The sequence below is a fragment of the Brachyistius frenatus genome, unplaced genomic scaffold, assembly GCF_029030835.1.
Source record: "Brachyistius frenatus isolate BFR_SWC_R1_liver_20210118 unplaced genomic scaffold, ASM2903083v1 Contig_132, whole genome shotgun sequence".
In the NCBI taxonomy this organism is placed as follows: domain Eukaryota; kingdom Metazoa; phylum Chordata; class Actinopteri; family Embiotocidae; genus Brachyistius; species Brachyistius frenatus.
The window spans coordinates 528,390-541,132 of NW_027210731.1; the positions used below are offsets into that span (position 1 = coordinate 528,390).

Genomic DNA, 12,743 nt, shown 5'->3' on the forward strand with positions numbered 1-12,743 from the left:
AAACACGAGGAGGGGTCCGGTCCTTAGAGGACCCCACGCGTCGGTACGTCACAGATCCGTCAATAATACAATGCATTGACGGACATCCTGTAAATGAAACAGCAACGCAACTGGGGAAAACTCAGTGCGATTGATTCGGATAGGGAGTGTTCAGTGCTGTATGCTATCATTTATTCTACATACTGAATAATAAATTGCATTTGTCCTTTTGCACTTGTAATTATAGTTAACAGTTTAATACATCCACTGAGCTGCAGTCCAACATAGTTATAAGAACAACCTTATCCAGCATAAATATGAAATACATTCAAGTGGAAACGCACTATTATTACTGATAAGGTTTTAATAAATATATTGAAATTCCATATTCCGTAATTTCTTATTTTTGTAATGATTTTAGCACCACCAAAAAGATGTATTTACCTTCATTATAGGCAGCAGAAATGCATAAAATGAAGTTTATCTTAAACCATACAGAACAGCAAACCCTAATTTCTCTGCCTACTTTCTACTTGCCTTTACAAGTACTGAGTATTTTCAGAGGGCTTTAAAGGCTCGTAATTTTAGCGGCTCTTATTTTGAAGTTATGCCCACTCAGTTTCCGCTCTCGTTGCCTCTGTTTACGTCTGGTCGGATCTATGGCCGCAGGCCACCCCTCCCGCCCCCCGGCCGTGACGTCACCGAACGCCCCTCAGATGCGGTTTTGTAGGAGGAGCGAAGCGATCACCTTTCACCTAAAAACCAAAAGCTCATTCACGGTGATGAAGAGAACTTCAACTTCAACTGAAATTAATCGGATGGTGTTTTTTTTTTTTTTTTTTTTTTTCCTGCAGTTTGTTGGTTTGATTATTAACTAATTATTTATTAAACAATAACCAAGAATGTCAGACGAAAATGGACAATTGAACTGATATTTGGAGCCCACAGTTCAAACGTGGACATCCAATCACAGTTGGTGCTCAGAGGTGATTGGATGAATCGCCTCTGAGCACCAACACCTCTGAATGAATGATTGTTTTTTTTCAAGGACTGATAGTACAACAGACATCCTTAAATGTTTTTATTTTTTTGTTATCTGGTTTCCATCTCATCCTCATAATATTTTATTGTCCGATATAAGCGACATGTTTATCGTCTGCATGATTTATCACTTGGCTTTAAAATATGCTGCAGGAAGAAATGTTGCAATCTTGCATCAGTTTTGAGACTCTTCAAGGAATACCAGAAAGCAAAAGTTCAGAGGAGACATATTTCATTGACTTCATAGTTTTACTTTGTCCATTCATGAAAAGTTACTTTTGTTCTGTACTCCATTTTCGCTGACATAGGCAGATCTCACACTACACTCCGCTAGTTAGTTATCAACCTGTATCTCCCTGAAGCAGCAATGTGATGTTCCTATTTCCACCCTTCCTATTCATTTAAAAAAAAAAAAAAATCTTCTCCCACTATGCTCTATGTAAAGGCTCATCGTTCTCCTGGCTCCTCGTATCACATCTATCTGAGGTTCTTACGTTACTACGGCAGGTTTCCTCTGCCGTTCGGGTGAAAATCACCAGAGCCGCTCCGCACGGTGCGTGAAGAAGTCCGTGTTGAGCAGCTGAAGATCAGCCGGGGACGGACGAGAAGCGGCTCAGACAGGTTTATCCAGGGTGATATCCAACACTACGCCTCCCGCTCAGCCCCCCCATTCATCTGTACTATGTGGGTCAGTCACCTGAGTCTCCAGGCCAAGTGGCTAATCATCAACAGTCCACACCACACAGACTAAGCATTAACAGCAGAGACACCAAAAGGTGGCCAATTTAGCACCTTTAAAACTGCTCCTCTATATGTGGAGATCCAAAATCTGTTCTATACCATGCAGACGTTCAAAAATAGTTCAGTAGACTTGAGACAAGCAGCACAGATTTTCAAGGTTGTGTGGTTAAATAATAATTTAAAAAAAAACAAAAAAAACATTAGTGGCTGGAAACATGACTGTCAAAAGTGTTTTTATGTTCTCCAAATACCATGAGTATCCACGGGTGTCCGCGAATACCACTAGATCTTCTTCTACTGAATAATTTGCTGCAGACGATCAGCTGACAACGGATGGGAATCAGAAAACCATTGAAGAAACGACAACTACACTTTAAAAATGAGATATCCAACGTTTTATACACATTTCCACCACAGACTGTTTATGAAGATGGACGTAGACTCCAGGGTCTGAAATGTGAAACCAGTTAAGAAGTGTCTTAATGTGCAATTACCACCGATTCCCAGCTCGTCCAAATACGCTCACTTCTGCCTCCCAAAAAACCAAAGATGGCATTTGCCGAAATGACAGACTTGAGGCTTCCCTAACGGCAGTTCACAAACCAACGGATGGTTGGGTTGCCATCTGATTTCCCCTCCACTCGCCCGCTCCATGTCACACAAAAACATATTCAATCATAATTCATAATCAAGCAAATGTTCAGGATTTATTTAAAAATCTAAATGACAACTGTAATCATTCATTTTTTTATTGTCCTTAATACATTTTTGATGATTTTAAAATAGTAAATTCTGCCCAGATTGAATTCAACATAGATTAAATGCAAATGCATGTAAAGTCGATCAAGCATTTCTACTTAGTTTTCGTATTTACTCTTTTCTGAGCAATGTCTAGTCTGAAAATGTCTCTAAAAGTGCGCTAACATCACTTAGATATGTTTTAGGGATGTTTGCCCTGTGGACAATGACCTCTTCTCACTTTAGTATTGGAAAAGAATTCGTTTCCCTGATATTCTACAGATGGAGACATGCAAAAGTCCACGACCAAGAAACAAAAAAATGTTTTCAGTAATTTGTAACTTCAAATAGCAAAATGAACAGTGAAATGCATAACTACATTGATTATAATAACAATATTGACTTCTAACAGTAAAAAAAAGAAAAAAAAAAAAGACCTGTTCTATATTTATATTTCCGATCTATATGCGCACCTTTTAAATATATTAGATATTCATTTCTTTTAGTTCTAAATTAATATTCATTTGTTATGCAGGATAAAAGTAATCTCTTGCTAATTTCCTCCTGACTGATGATCTTTATTGATTAAAAAGCACAGACAGAGCTCGGCATCATAAGACTTGAAAAACAATTAAAGGGACGCAATTAACAAACATAAAAGAAAAAGATCGTCTGAGCCCTGAGTTGGTGAATACAGTGCATTTGATTTACGTGTCGTTGAGTGGGTTTACATGCAGATCCGTATCCTGCTTTCGTGTTTTATCTCATATTATATTCAGGATTATTCAGGTTGTCCACATGGAGCAGGAGAAACCTGGTCATTCGAAACCCCCGTATACATAAAAGCCGCATAACATGCAACGGGCCCGCTGGTTTCTATCGTAGTACTGCAGCTAGAAAAAAAAAAAAACTCCAGGTTTCGCAAGCACGCGTAAACACACTCACAGACACGCCATACCAACATATTGTGTCAAAACGTCTTCGGCATGTCTGATTCAGCGCCTCATTGAAGTGATTCAGCCACCTGACGTCACTTCCGGTTGATCGGAAGCGACTGAAATCTGCCGTGGACATACTGGACGACGTGTCTCTCAGTAATGAGGCTGGCAGTCTTCCACCAGACTGTCTGTGATGTAGTTGACATGTAGCAGCTCCTGGTAATACTCTTTCTCCACCTGCGTGTTGACGGTCCAGGCTACGACCTCCACCCCCCTCTGTCTCCAGTACTGCACGTAGTCCCTGCGGACGAGAAGACGGGGAGGGTTTCCCCGGCGTGAACAACTTGATAAGGACCTTTAAAGCAACTAGTCTGATCCTTTGACAAGAATATATTCCGAAAATTTCAACGTGTTCTTCAAGCAAAACAGGAATTTCACGCACGCACTCTCAACGAAATAATTACATATTCAAGAATCGAATCAAGTCCTTTTAAAGACGATAATTTCTCACATCTTAAATTGTAGATTCCAGCTACACCGAGACGACGTGACTGTATGTTGTCAGAGACTCACGGTGAGACAAAGTTCTTTTGTATCAGGAAGGCCGAGACGCCGCAGAGCTTCCACAGCACGTGGTGGTGCGCCCAGTCCAACAAGACGTCCATCAGCGTCATCCAGTGGTGTTTCCATGGCGACGAGAAACGTGGGACACCGTCTCCTAAGCGACTCAGGCTCCACGGCCTGTGGGTCAAAGCCGTGAGCACCTCGGGGTCGCTCTGTCTCATCTGGGCAGGAGGTGGATCACAAAGTGTGGATGAACAATAGACACATGACATGAGAGAGTGTGTGTGTGTGTGTGTGTGTGTGTGTGCGTGCGTGTGTGTGTGTGTGTTGGATAACAGGAGCAACAAAAGCTCGCCTGTTTTGTTACAAAATGTTTTTGTCCCTTTTTTTTTGAGTCTTTCTGAGACAACGCAAACTAAACTGTTATATAACAGGGTTGTTTTGTCCCAGTATGACCTGCGAGGCTCATAACTGCCTTTAGTGTCTGTGTGTGCAAAACAAAAGTGTAAGTCCCGCTGAGACAGTCTGAGCCATATGTTACTCAGTCAAAGAGTTTCTACCGATCATTGATGTGGTGACGGAAAATGAGAAACAGGAGCTCGAGCACTGAACACCGGGAGTTCAGCGGTTTCACCGACAGAAAAAAAAACAACCCAAAAAGTGCTCTTATATTGTTTAACCAACGTCTGGTAACCGTTAATATGGCCGATTTATTAGCAAAGACATCAGCTGAGTGTGTCCAACTACTGATGTAAAACTAAAACGGACTTAAATCATGCAAGTTAAAATGTAAACAACTTTGTCTCAAAGTGGTTAATGTTCATATTCAGTCACAAAGAACCAGGAACTGTAGTTTATATTAAAGTTCCAGACCCCCCCCCCCCCCCCCCGCGTGATCGTATAATATTCATGTCAGCTGAACGGAAGCAAGCTGAAGCCGACAAATGGGTTCTTTGGTTGTTTTTCTGCTGTGATATCGGCAGGCCTGATCACCTGAACTTCCCCGGAAACTTAACCGTTCTCTTTATAGCTCAGTTGGTAGAGTGGTTCGCACACTAATCCAGAAGGTTGGTGGTTCAATCCCCAGCTCCTCCTGTCCACATGCCTAAGTGTCCTTGAGCAAGACACTGAACCCTAAAAAAAAAAAAAATTAGCTCCCGATGGTGTGTTGTAAGTCGCTTTGGATAAAAGCGTCAGCTAAATGAAATGTAATATTAGTCGTTTTCCTCAGTGTCCTTGTGTAAATTGTACGAGTTAAAGTTCCATAAAAATACATAAAGTAAGAGTTAAAATAATGTCGCAGTGGTCATTTCATTGCACAGCACCGGTCACTTTCCATTCATCGTCCAAGCTGTGTTTATTTATTTTCATTTGATTTGTTTTTGTGTATATAGTCCGTGTGTGTGTGTGTGTGTGTGTGTGTGTGTATTCATTCATTGCTCTTATTTGTTTTCTAAAATAATGATTTAAAAAAAAAAAAAAAAAAATCTATCTTATTTCCCATACCTCATACGTATTTGCAAATCTTTTCATGTTGCGCGCGCCTTTTTGTCTTTTCTATGCTGCTGTGACGACTAAAGTTTCCCCACTGCGGGATTGATAAAAGTCAAATCTCTCTAATCTATCCAATCTATCCGATGTGCTGGCGTGAAATTGAAACTTCAATTCTGTAGCAGCTGCTTTGGCGAGCGCAAAGACCGTCCGTCCGTGTTCCGACGCGGTGAACTTCCAGAGCACTTCCAGGTGCCCTTTCTTACCCTGTAGATGACTTTGGGCTCGAAGGAGCAGACGATGCTGCTGTTGTAGAGGACTGGGTGTTTCTTATACAGGTCTTTGAGAGCGGCGGCTGTCTGCGCGGCGGAGGAGGAGGAGGAGGAGGAGGAGGGGAAGGAGGAGGAGGAGGAGGAGGAGGAGAAAACGCGCGGTTATTGTCGGTCAGTCAAACGTTTACAGCGTGCTGGGGGCTTTGTGTTGTTGTTGTGTGTGTGTGTGTGTGTGTGTGTGTGTGTCCAACCGCTTGCAACTAGCAGCTGTGTGTGTACAGACGCGGTGTTCGGTGGGGGGGGGGACGACACCACAGAGCTTCCCTGCCTGAAACAACATGCACCAGTGCAGCTCGGCATTCCTCGCTCATCTAAAAATGTGCTGAGTGTGGAGCCGCTCACCCGCCGGCTGGAAGCGGAATAAAATGGTACAAGGGCACAATTGTGCGTCAGGGAGGTTTAAAGAATCGAACGCGCGGCCTCGAATCGCGAGGGGAAAATGTGGCGATTCGGTTAAGATGAGTGTTGTTTCTCGGTGCACTATAGTATGCCGTTTAGAAAAGGAGCGCAAAGCGAATGAATAACGGAAATGCTCTCCACTCTGTATGTTACTTGACCGATGAAGCAACCGAGGGGCCGTTTCAGATCTACGACGCGTGAAACGGCTCCATCGGACTCCTGCAGTTATACGGAGATCCTTTTGCACTCGGGCACAGTGAATGTTTTCGGCCCGTCGTGATCTCTAAAACAGGCCACGTTGCCCGGGTTACAAATCAAGAACATCAACAAAGTGAAAGTGACACACCGCACATCATTAAGCCTCCGTTTGTGTGTGAGTTTCTGTGGCTGCACCTCATCTGGATGACCTTTGACATCGAAGTAGATGCTGAGCTGCAGCTTGATGCATTCCTCCACCGCCTCCTCCAGAGTTGGGATCTTCTCTCCAGCGAACTTGTCCCTGGCGACGAAGGAAACCCGTCAGGTCTCAAGCGCAAATCCGACCTCTGCGTGTCATATTGTGCGCTCTGCGTGCTTCAGTGGCATCGAATGTTCCTTGTTCCATGTGAATTGTTTGTTAAAGAACAAAAGGACTCCTAGTTCCTGCTGCCTCTCCTGCTCTTGTTTAAAAAAAAAAAAACATGGGCCCCCCTCCCCAGTGCATGCTGGACCTAATCTACCAATATAACTGAAGGCGCCCACAGTTTTACCTGATTTACAAAACGTACCCACATTAAACAAAACTCTGGTTAACCAAAACTAAACAAGCAGAAGATGACATTGAACAAATAACTGTCAAAAGAAAATACCTTCGCAATCTAGTCTAAATTATGAAAACGAGTCAACAGACATCAGTATTTATTGCTACGATAACATAAACTTGCCGCAGTGTTTTCAATGTGTTCTTACAGACAAACTTTCATAAGCGGATATAAAACACGGCGCAGCTGGATAGCATGAAACAAAAACCAGACGCCCGGCTGGCTCACTTTCAAACAAACATTAATCACAGAGCCATAAATGATATTGTAGCCCACAGTATCAAAATACTTTCAACCACAAACCGGCCCAGAAAACACGCGCGACTTGTCCTTCCTGCTGCCTTCCCTCCGAGGCGTTGACAAGTTTGGTACTGTAGAGACATTTTACAAAGAGACTGCTTCTGTCTGATCTCTTTCTTTACTTGTATTGCTTTTTTTTTTTTTTTTTTTTTTAACATTGCACCGTAACACTAATACTCGTAGTTATCTCACTGTAACGGGCTTCATAAACAAAGACCGAATAAAGAAGCTGGTGAGATGTCATTCTAAATTGAAAGACCAACCACGGACGCCGTTTCCGATGTTTTTCATCCCGACAGTTCGGCGGAAAAGGCCACGACGACGTTGTCTTGTCTGTAACTTCAGTTTTAATATGGAAATATTCAACCCGCCCGGGGAAAACTCGCATGTCGTTAGATCCCGAGCATCTCTCCGTGCGCGCCGTGTGCTGCAGAATGTTCTTCTCTCTTACCTGAGTCGATGTTTAGCGGCTGCATCCAGTTTGCCCAAATCGGAGAGTCTCATCTGGCTGAGCGGGCCCGACCCGTTCGTGGTCCGGTCCACGGTGTCATCGTGCATCAGTATTGGGAAGCCGTCTGCTGAGAACTCCAGGTCCAGCTCCACGCCGGTCGCCCCGTTCTTACTGGCCTACAGCAGAACAGACAGACAAAATTGGAGATCAGCCCCCACCCCCAAAAAAAAACAAAAACAAAAAACAACTGCTGTGATCATCTTTTTTTCTGAAGACAAAATGACCTTGAACTTTGCAGCTTCATTTCCAAAGCTAAAACTGGTTTAGAAAACTACCGGAGGTGAAAACAGACAAGAGCGGACACGCCACGTTCAAAACAATAGGATTTAAATGAGAGTCTAACTGTACTGGAGTGTGTCGGTCCATAAATGAGGACGAGGGGCGGTACGGAAATGCTGAATAAACGCCCGTTTAAAAAAAAAAAAAGTCTATTACACGGTTTAGAAAGAAGATGTCATTTTCAGCTGCCAAATGTCCCACTCAGTGCACTTCCGCCCCATTTACACCTGGTATTAACATGTGATCTGAATCTGGATATGTTTTCCGCTATCGTATTGATTGTGGCTATGATCTGATCTGAACTCTGTAGGTTTACCCAAGACTTTCAGTACAGTAAATGGTCTGCGCTCGTGTAGCTACCTCATCGCCTCAGCGGCCCCCGTTCACACATTCGCACACGCCGATGACGACTGCCATCAGGAGCAACATGTGGTTCAGGGTCTTTCCCAAGGACACTTCATTCAGCGTGCGGACAGGAGGTCCACCTGAGATACTGTGGATAGTGTATGCTGCTGTATTAAGGGCGTTGGGACAAATCTTCGCGCCCTAATATTTCTTTCTACATTCATGGTCCAAATTTAGATTAGAAAATTGAGATTTTTTTAAAAATTTTTTTTTTTTAGGGATGAAATGACGTCATATTTTCATATTTCAGCCTCCGGTGTTGGTGTGCCACTGGGGCACCTCAGGACGTGTGAAGGAGAAATGCCCCCCAGATGCCCCCCCCCCCCCTCCTCCTCCTCCTCCCTCCCTCCTCCCTCTCACCTCCCGGATGGCTGCTATCGTGTTTTCCGGTGCGTCGTGCACGCCCCCACGGTGGGCGACCACCGACGCCTTGCCGGAGCCCGCCGTGTCCTTCGCCAGGTGCAGTACCTGCCGGGCTCGGCTGGCCGGCAGCTGCGGGAACCGGAACATGACCACAAAGAGGTAGAAGGAGGCGGTGAGGGCGGTGGTCCACAGCGGGCTGCGGGTCCCCAGCAGGACCACCGCGAACACAAGCGAGTAGAGGCTGACTTCATCTCCCAGCTGCAGCATTGTTGTCGAAAGTCGTCGTCGTCCCTCCTCCCTCCTCCACCTCTCTCCTCCACCCTCCTCCTCCTCCTCCACCCAGATGGAAAACAAGCCCCGCCGTCTGTCAGTGTGACGTTTCTGTCATCCACCCAACATCCAGAACTGAAAACGACCAGGAATAAACTTCACATCGGGAGAAAACCAGCGACTCCGACGGACGTCGAGTGACCTGTTGTGAGGAAGCTCCGCGGCGGAAGTGACTGCGCTGCACTTCCGTGTCCGTTTCCGCAAACCCCCGGAAGCTGTCACGTTGTAAATAATAATAATAATAAAAAAAAAAAGCTTATGTTTCAGGTGAATTAATAAGACGTCGTCTTTAAATATATATAAAAGTGATTATTTGCCGCAGAGGGGAGGGGAGGGGGGGCACGCGAGAAAATAAATAAACAAAAAAGACGGTTAGTGGTCGTTAGCACATCCGGGTCAAAGTTGATAAGTATTAGCTTGTAGCATTTAGCTGCCTCAAGGGTTCCCTTTGGTCTCCTCTTGTTATTGTTTCTGTGTTGTTGTTGTTTTTTTGTTTTTTATCGTCTATGTATTCAGCCTGTCGCCGATCATGGTGAGCCTCTTTATTTCCTCAAGCTCTTATATCGCTATCATTGTTCTTCAGTCTATCAGAAACATGTGACAGCTGAATTATTGGTCACATAAACGAGCTGCTGCTTTGCACTGACTGTAGGTCAGGACATGTTTGTGTGTCTCCGGTTTGTTTATTTCTGGGTAATTAACACAACAGCCAACACGTGCATATTGTTAGTGCTGGTTACTCCTCCGTAAATGAACTCGTTGTGAATGTTTATATTAGTTTCCCCATACTGTTATACAGCTGGCTGCAAGGAGGATTCCTACTGAATCTTTACTATCTATAATTTATTATCAGGTGCTGCTGATTATTTTTCCACGCTCGGGTCTTTACATATCTACAACGTGCGAGATAAATCACAGTTTCGTGGAGCCCAAATTATATCATTCACTCTGCTCGTTTTCTCAGCAGCAGTTGTTTAGTTTGCCATCAGACTACGACAAACTTTAATATTAAAATTGTTGCAGACGCATGTTCTGTCGATCAGCTCGTCAATTAATCTGCATGTTGTTTTGGCTCTGGAGAAGTCTTAAATGTGTCTTGTTTGATGTTACTTATTTTTTTTTTTTTTTTTTACAGATCCAGTCGGTGCTGCTGCGCAGGTTAACCTCCCGCATCTCGTTCGGGACCAGAGGATCGTGTCTGCTCGCATGTCGGATTCAGCCTCATTCACCGGGTCGCGCATCAGTCCAACAGAGCCGCCGTGGACCCCTCACACCTAAAATCACAGCGCTGGTCAGATACTCAGACTTATCCGCACAGAAGTACACTGTGATTTACACCCTGCCGCACATTAAGCTCCTCAGAGCCGTGTCCCGGCTCAAACTGCTCCAGACTGCGATCACGGTGATCATCTTGCCCCCAGTCTACGTCCTCTACTTCCAGGAAGCCGCCCCCTTATTTCTTGTCAGCTACACAACGGGGATAGCGCTGTTCGCTGGCGGCATGCTGTACGCCGCCAGCCACCTCTTCAGGAGGATTGTGGGGATGATGTACCTGGACCCGTCCCAGACCACGCTCAAAGTGTCCCACCTCACCTTCTGGGGCAAACGTCAGGACGTGTACCTGCCTGTGTCGGACGTTATGACCATCGGGGATACAGGGGACTCCCTAAATGAGACCATATTGAAACTTAAGACATACAGCAGTCCACAGACGCTGTATTTCTCCACTCATTTTGGACGTGTGGTGGACAGGCAGGGTTTTGAGAAGGTGTTTGGAAGTTTAAAATGATTATTTGTTCGAAATGTAAAAAATTACTAAAAATTTAAATGTTACACAGTGGAAGTCTGAAACGTCCAATCAATAGCCAGAATAGTTTTTTTTTTTTTTTTAAAGTAAGATTGCATGTTTGCAGGCTTCAGCAGGACTGTGGCCTCGAGAGTGACACAACATGCCAAGTGAATAAAGTTTGCGGTGATATGTAGGATTACTGTTGTCCGGTAATCAGATATTTTAATGTAAGAAGCAGTGAAAGTAAAATAAAATCTAAAGTTATTATTGGTAAAAGTGTCCTCACATTTTAAATGCGCAAATAGTTGTGTTGCATCTTAAAACAATGATTGTCAACATGCTTGGTTGCATGAAATAAAATAATTAGGTTAGGTTAGGTTAGGTAGTTACTTTATTAATCCCTGAGGGGAATTTTTTTTGCTACAGCAGCATACAGAAGCGATAGATAATAGTAGAATAATAGAAAAGCAATAAAATAGCAGAAAAATAGCAGCAAAAAATATAAATATAAAATATAAAATGCACAGTATATACAGTACAGTATATATCTATATATATTATATACAAACAACCAAGAAACACAGTCAGCAGTGTTATTGTTATGTGATGGATTTTGCCAGAGGTGAGTTATTGTACAGTCTTATTGCGGTTGGCAGGAATGATCTCCTGTATCTGTCCTAAATTATAAAGCAATAAGACACTGAGATGCCTTTACTGAAAACTATTTATATAATTAAGTACATTATAGAAAACATTCACCAACACTCAGCTACAGAATGAGGGAATTATTGACCACACATATGAGTACATATAATTTCATATATGCTGTTATGCAAACAAAATGACTGTTGCCGGGTTTCTTTTCAGAACCTTGCTCCAAATCAAACATGGCGCTGTACATATATACAAGTCTCCTTTTTGTCCATGGCAACTATCACTCGCCAAATGCGAGCCACATGTACCTAATAGGAAAATTTACGCAGGATAATCTTGGAAAAAGGAAGTACATCCATCGCAGAGAAACGATCCCACTTGCCCTTTGACAATAGTTGAAAAAAAAAGTGTTTTTAATTTGTGCCCAAATTTAGTTTATTTTTCTGGTATACAACTGTCTGTCTTATCATTTACCTGTCAATCATCTGTAAAGCACTTTGAACTGCACAGAAATGTATGAAAAGGGCTTTATATATAAAGTTTGACAGATTGATTGATTGATTGACAGCGACAACAACAACAATGACACCAGACAAACACCAAACCAAGTTTTTTTTTTTTTAAGTTTTCAATTCCGCTTGATTCACTTTTAATCACTTCATATATTGAGTCACTGAGGTTCCACGTCTGACTCCAGTATATGTACTGCATGTCAAATGACTTTATAGAATATGGACTACTTCAAACTTGGTACATGTATATGGTACATGGCAAAGAAAAATTGTCCAAACTGGCCCACATCATGAAAAAAAAAAAAAAAAAAAAAATCCATATTTATTTTATATAAATTGACAAAAAAATTATACAGCTGGAATCTTCCCACAAGTCTGGTAAACACTATAAAAACACTTCAGCGTCCCCTGGCGGACACTATAGTTCCTGCACGTCCACAGCGAGAATAACAATTAAAAAAAAAGGAAGAACAAGGCTTTTATTTTCCGTTTCTGTTGGTTTTGTTAATTTTCTAATGACATTTTGATTTCACTAAGGGGTTAATAGTGCATCTTAGGTCCCAAACTTTCAGTCTGG

At 43.0% G+C, this 12,743-nt stretch overlaps 2 protein-coding genes across 4 annotated transcripts; one reads left to right on the forward strand and one right to left on the reverse strand.

The window, feature by feature from the left end:
• Positions 1-2,442: 2,442 nt before the first annotated feature.
• gde1 (glycerophosphodiester phosphodiesterase 1) lies at positions 2,443-9,148 on the reverse strand. Of its 2 annotated transcripts, none has more exons than XM_069714552.1 (6): positions 8,879-9,148; positions 7,775-7,950; positions 6,617-6,722; positions 5,759-5,851; positions 4,011-4,222; positions 2,443-3,738 (listed from the first exon to the last, which is right to left on the reverse strand). In XM_069714552.1, exons 1-6 carry the CDS (start codon positions 9,146-9,148, stop codon positions 3,591-3,593), a joined length of 1,005 nt encoding a protein of 334 aa, XP_069570653.1. In that variant the 3' UTR covers positions 2,443-3,590. The 2 variants fall into 2 exon arrangements, 1 of the variants encoding a protein (XP_069570653.1); XR_011311631.1 differs by having other exon boundaries at positions 3,650-3,738; positions 3,949-4,222.
• A 242-nt stretch (positions 9,149-9,390) lies between these two features.
• Positions 9,391-11,214, forward strand: tmem186 (transmembrane protein 186). 2 transcript variants are annotated; one of them, XM_069714553.1, is made up of 2 exons: positions 9,391-9,478; positions 10,347-11,214. In XM_069714553.1, the coding sequence occupies exons 1-2, from the start codon at positions 9,470-9,472 to the stop codon at positions 10,998-11,000; spliced, it is 663 nt and encodes a 220-aa protein (XP_069570654.1). In that variant the 5' UTR covers positions 9,391-9,469; the 3' UTR covers positions 11,001-11,214. The 2 variants fall into 2 exon arrangements, with proteins under 2 accessions (XP_069570654.1, XP_069570655.1); XM_069714554.1 differs by lacking the exon at positions 9,391-9,478 and adding an exon at positions 9,607-9,743.
• Positions 11,215-12,743: the final 1,529 nt, after the last annotated feature.

What these genes read in the sequence shown, in the direction of transcription:
- gde1 (XM_069714552.1), bottom strand. Translation starts at nt 9,148, where the DNA reads ATGCTGCAGCTGGGAGATGAAGTCAGCCTCTACTCGCTTGTGTTCGCG. An exon ending in CGATAGCAGCCATCCGGGAG is followed by an intron (nt 7,951 to 8,878) that starts GTGAGAGGGAGG and finishes GTTCTGCTGTAG; the next exon opens with GCCAGTAAGAACGGGGCGAC. An exon ending in AGCCCAAAGTCATCTACAGG is followed by an intron (nt 4,223 to 5,758) that starts GTAAGAAAGGGC and finishes CCTCCTGCCCAG; the next exon opens with ATGAGACAGAGCGACCCCGA.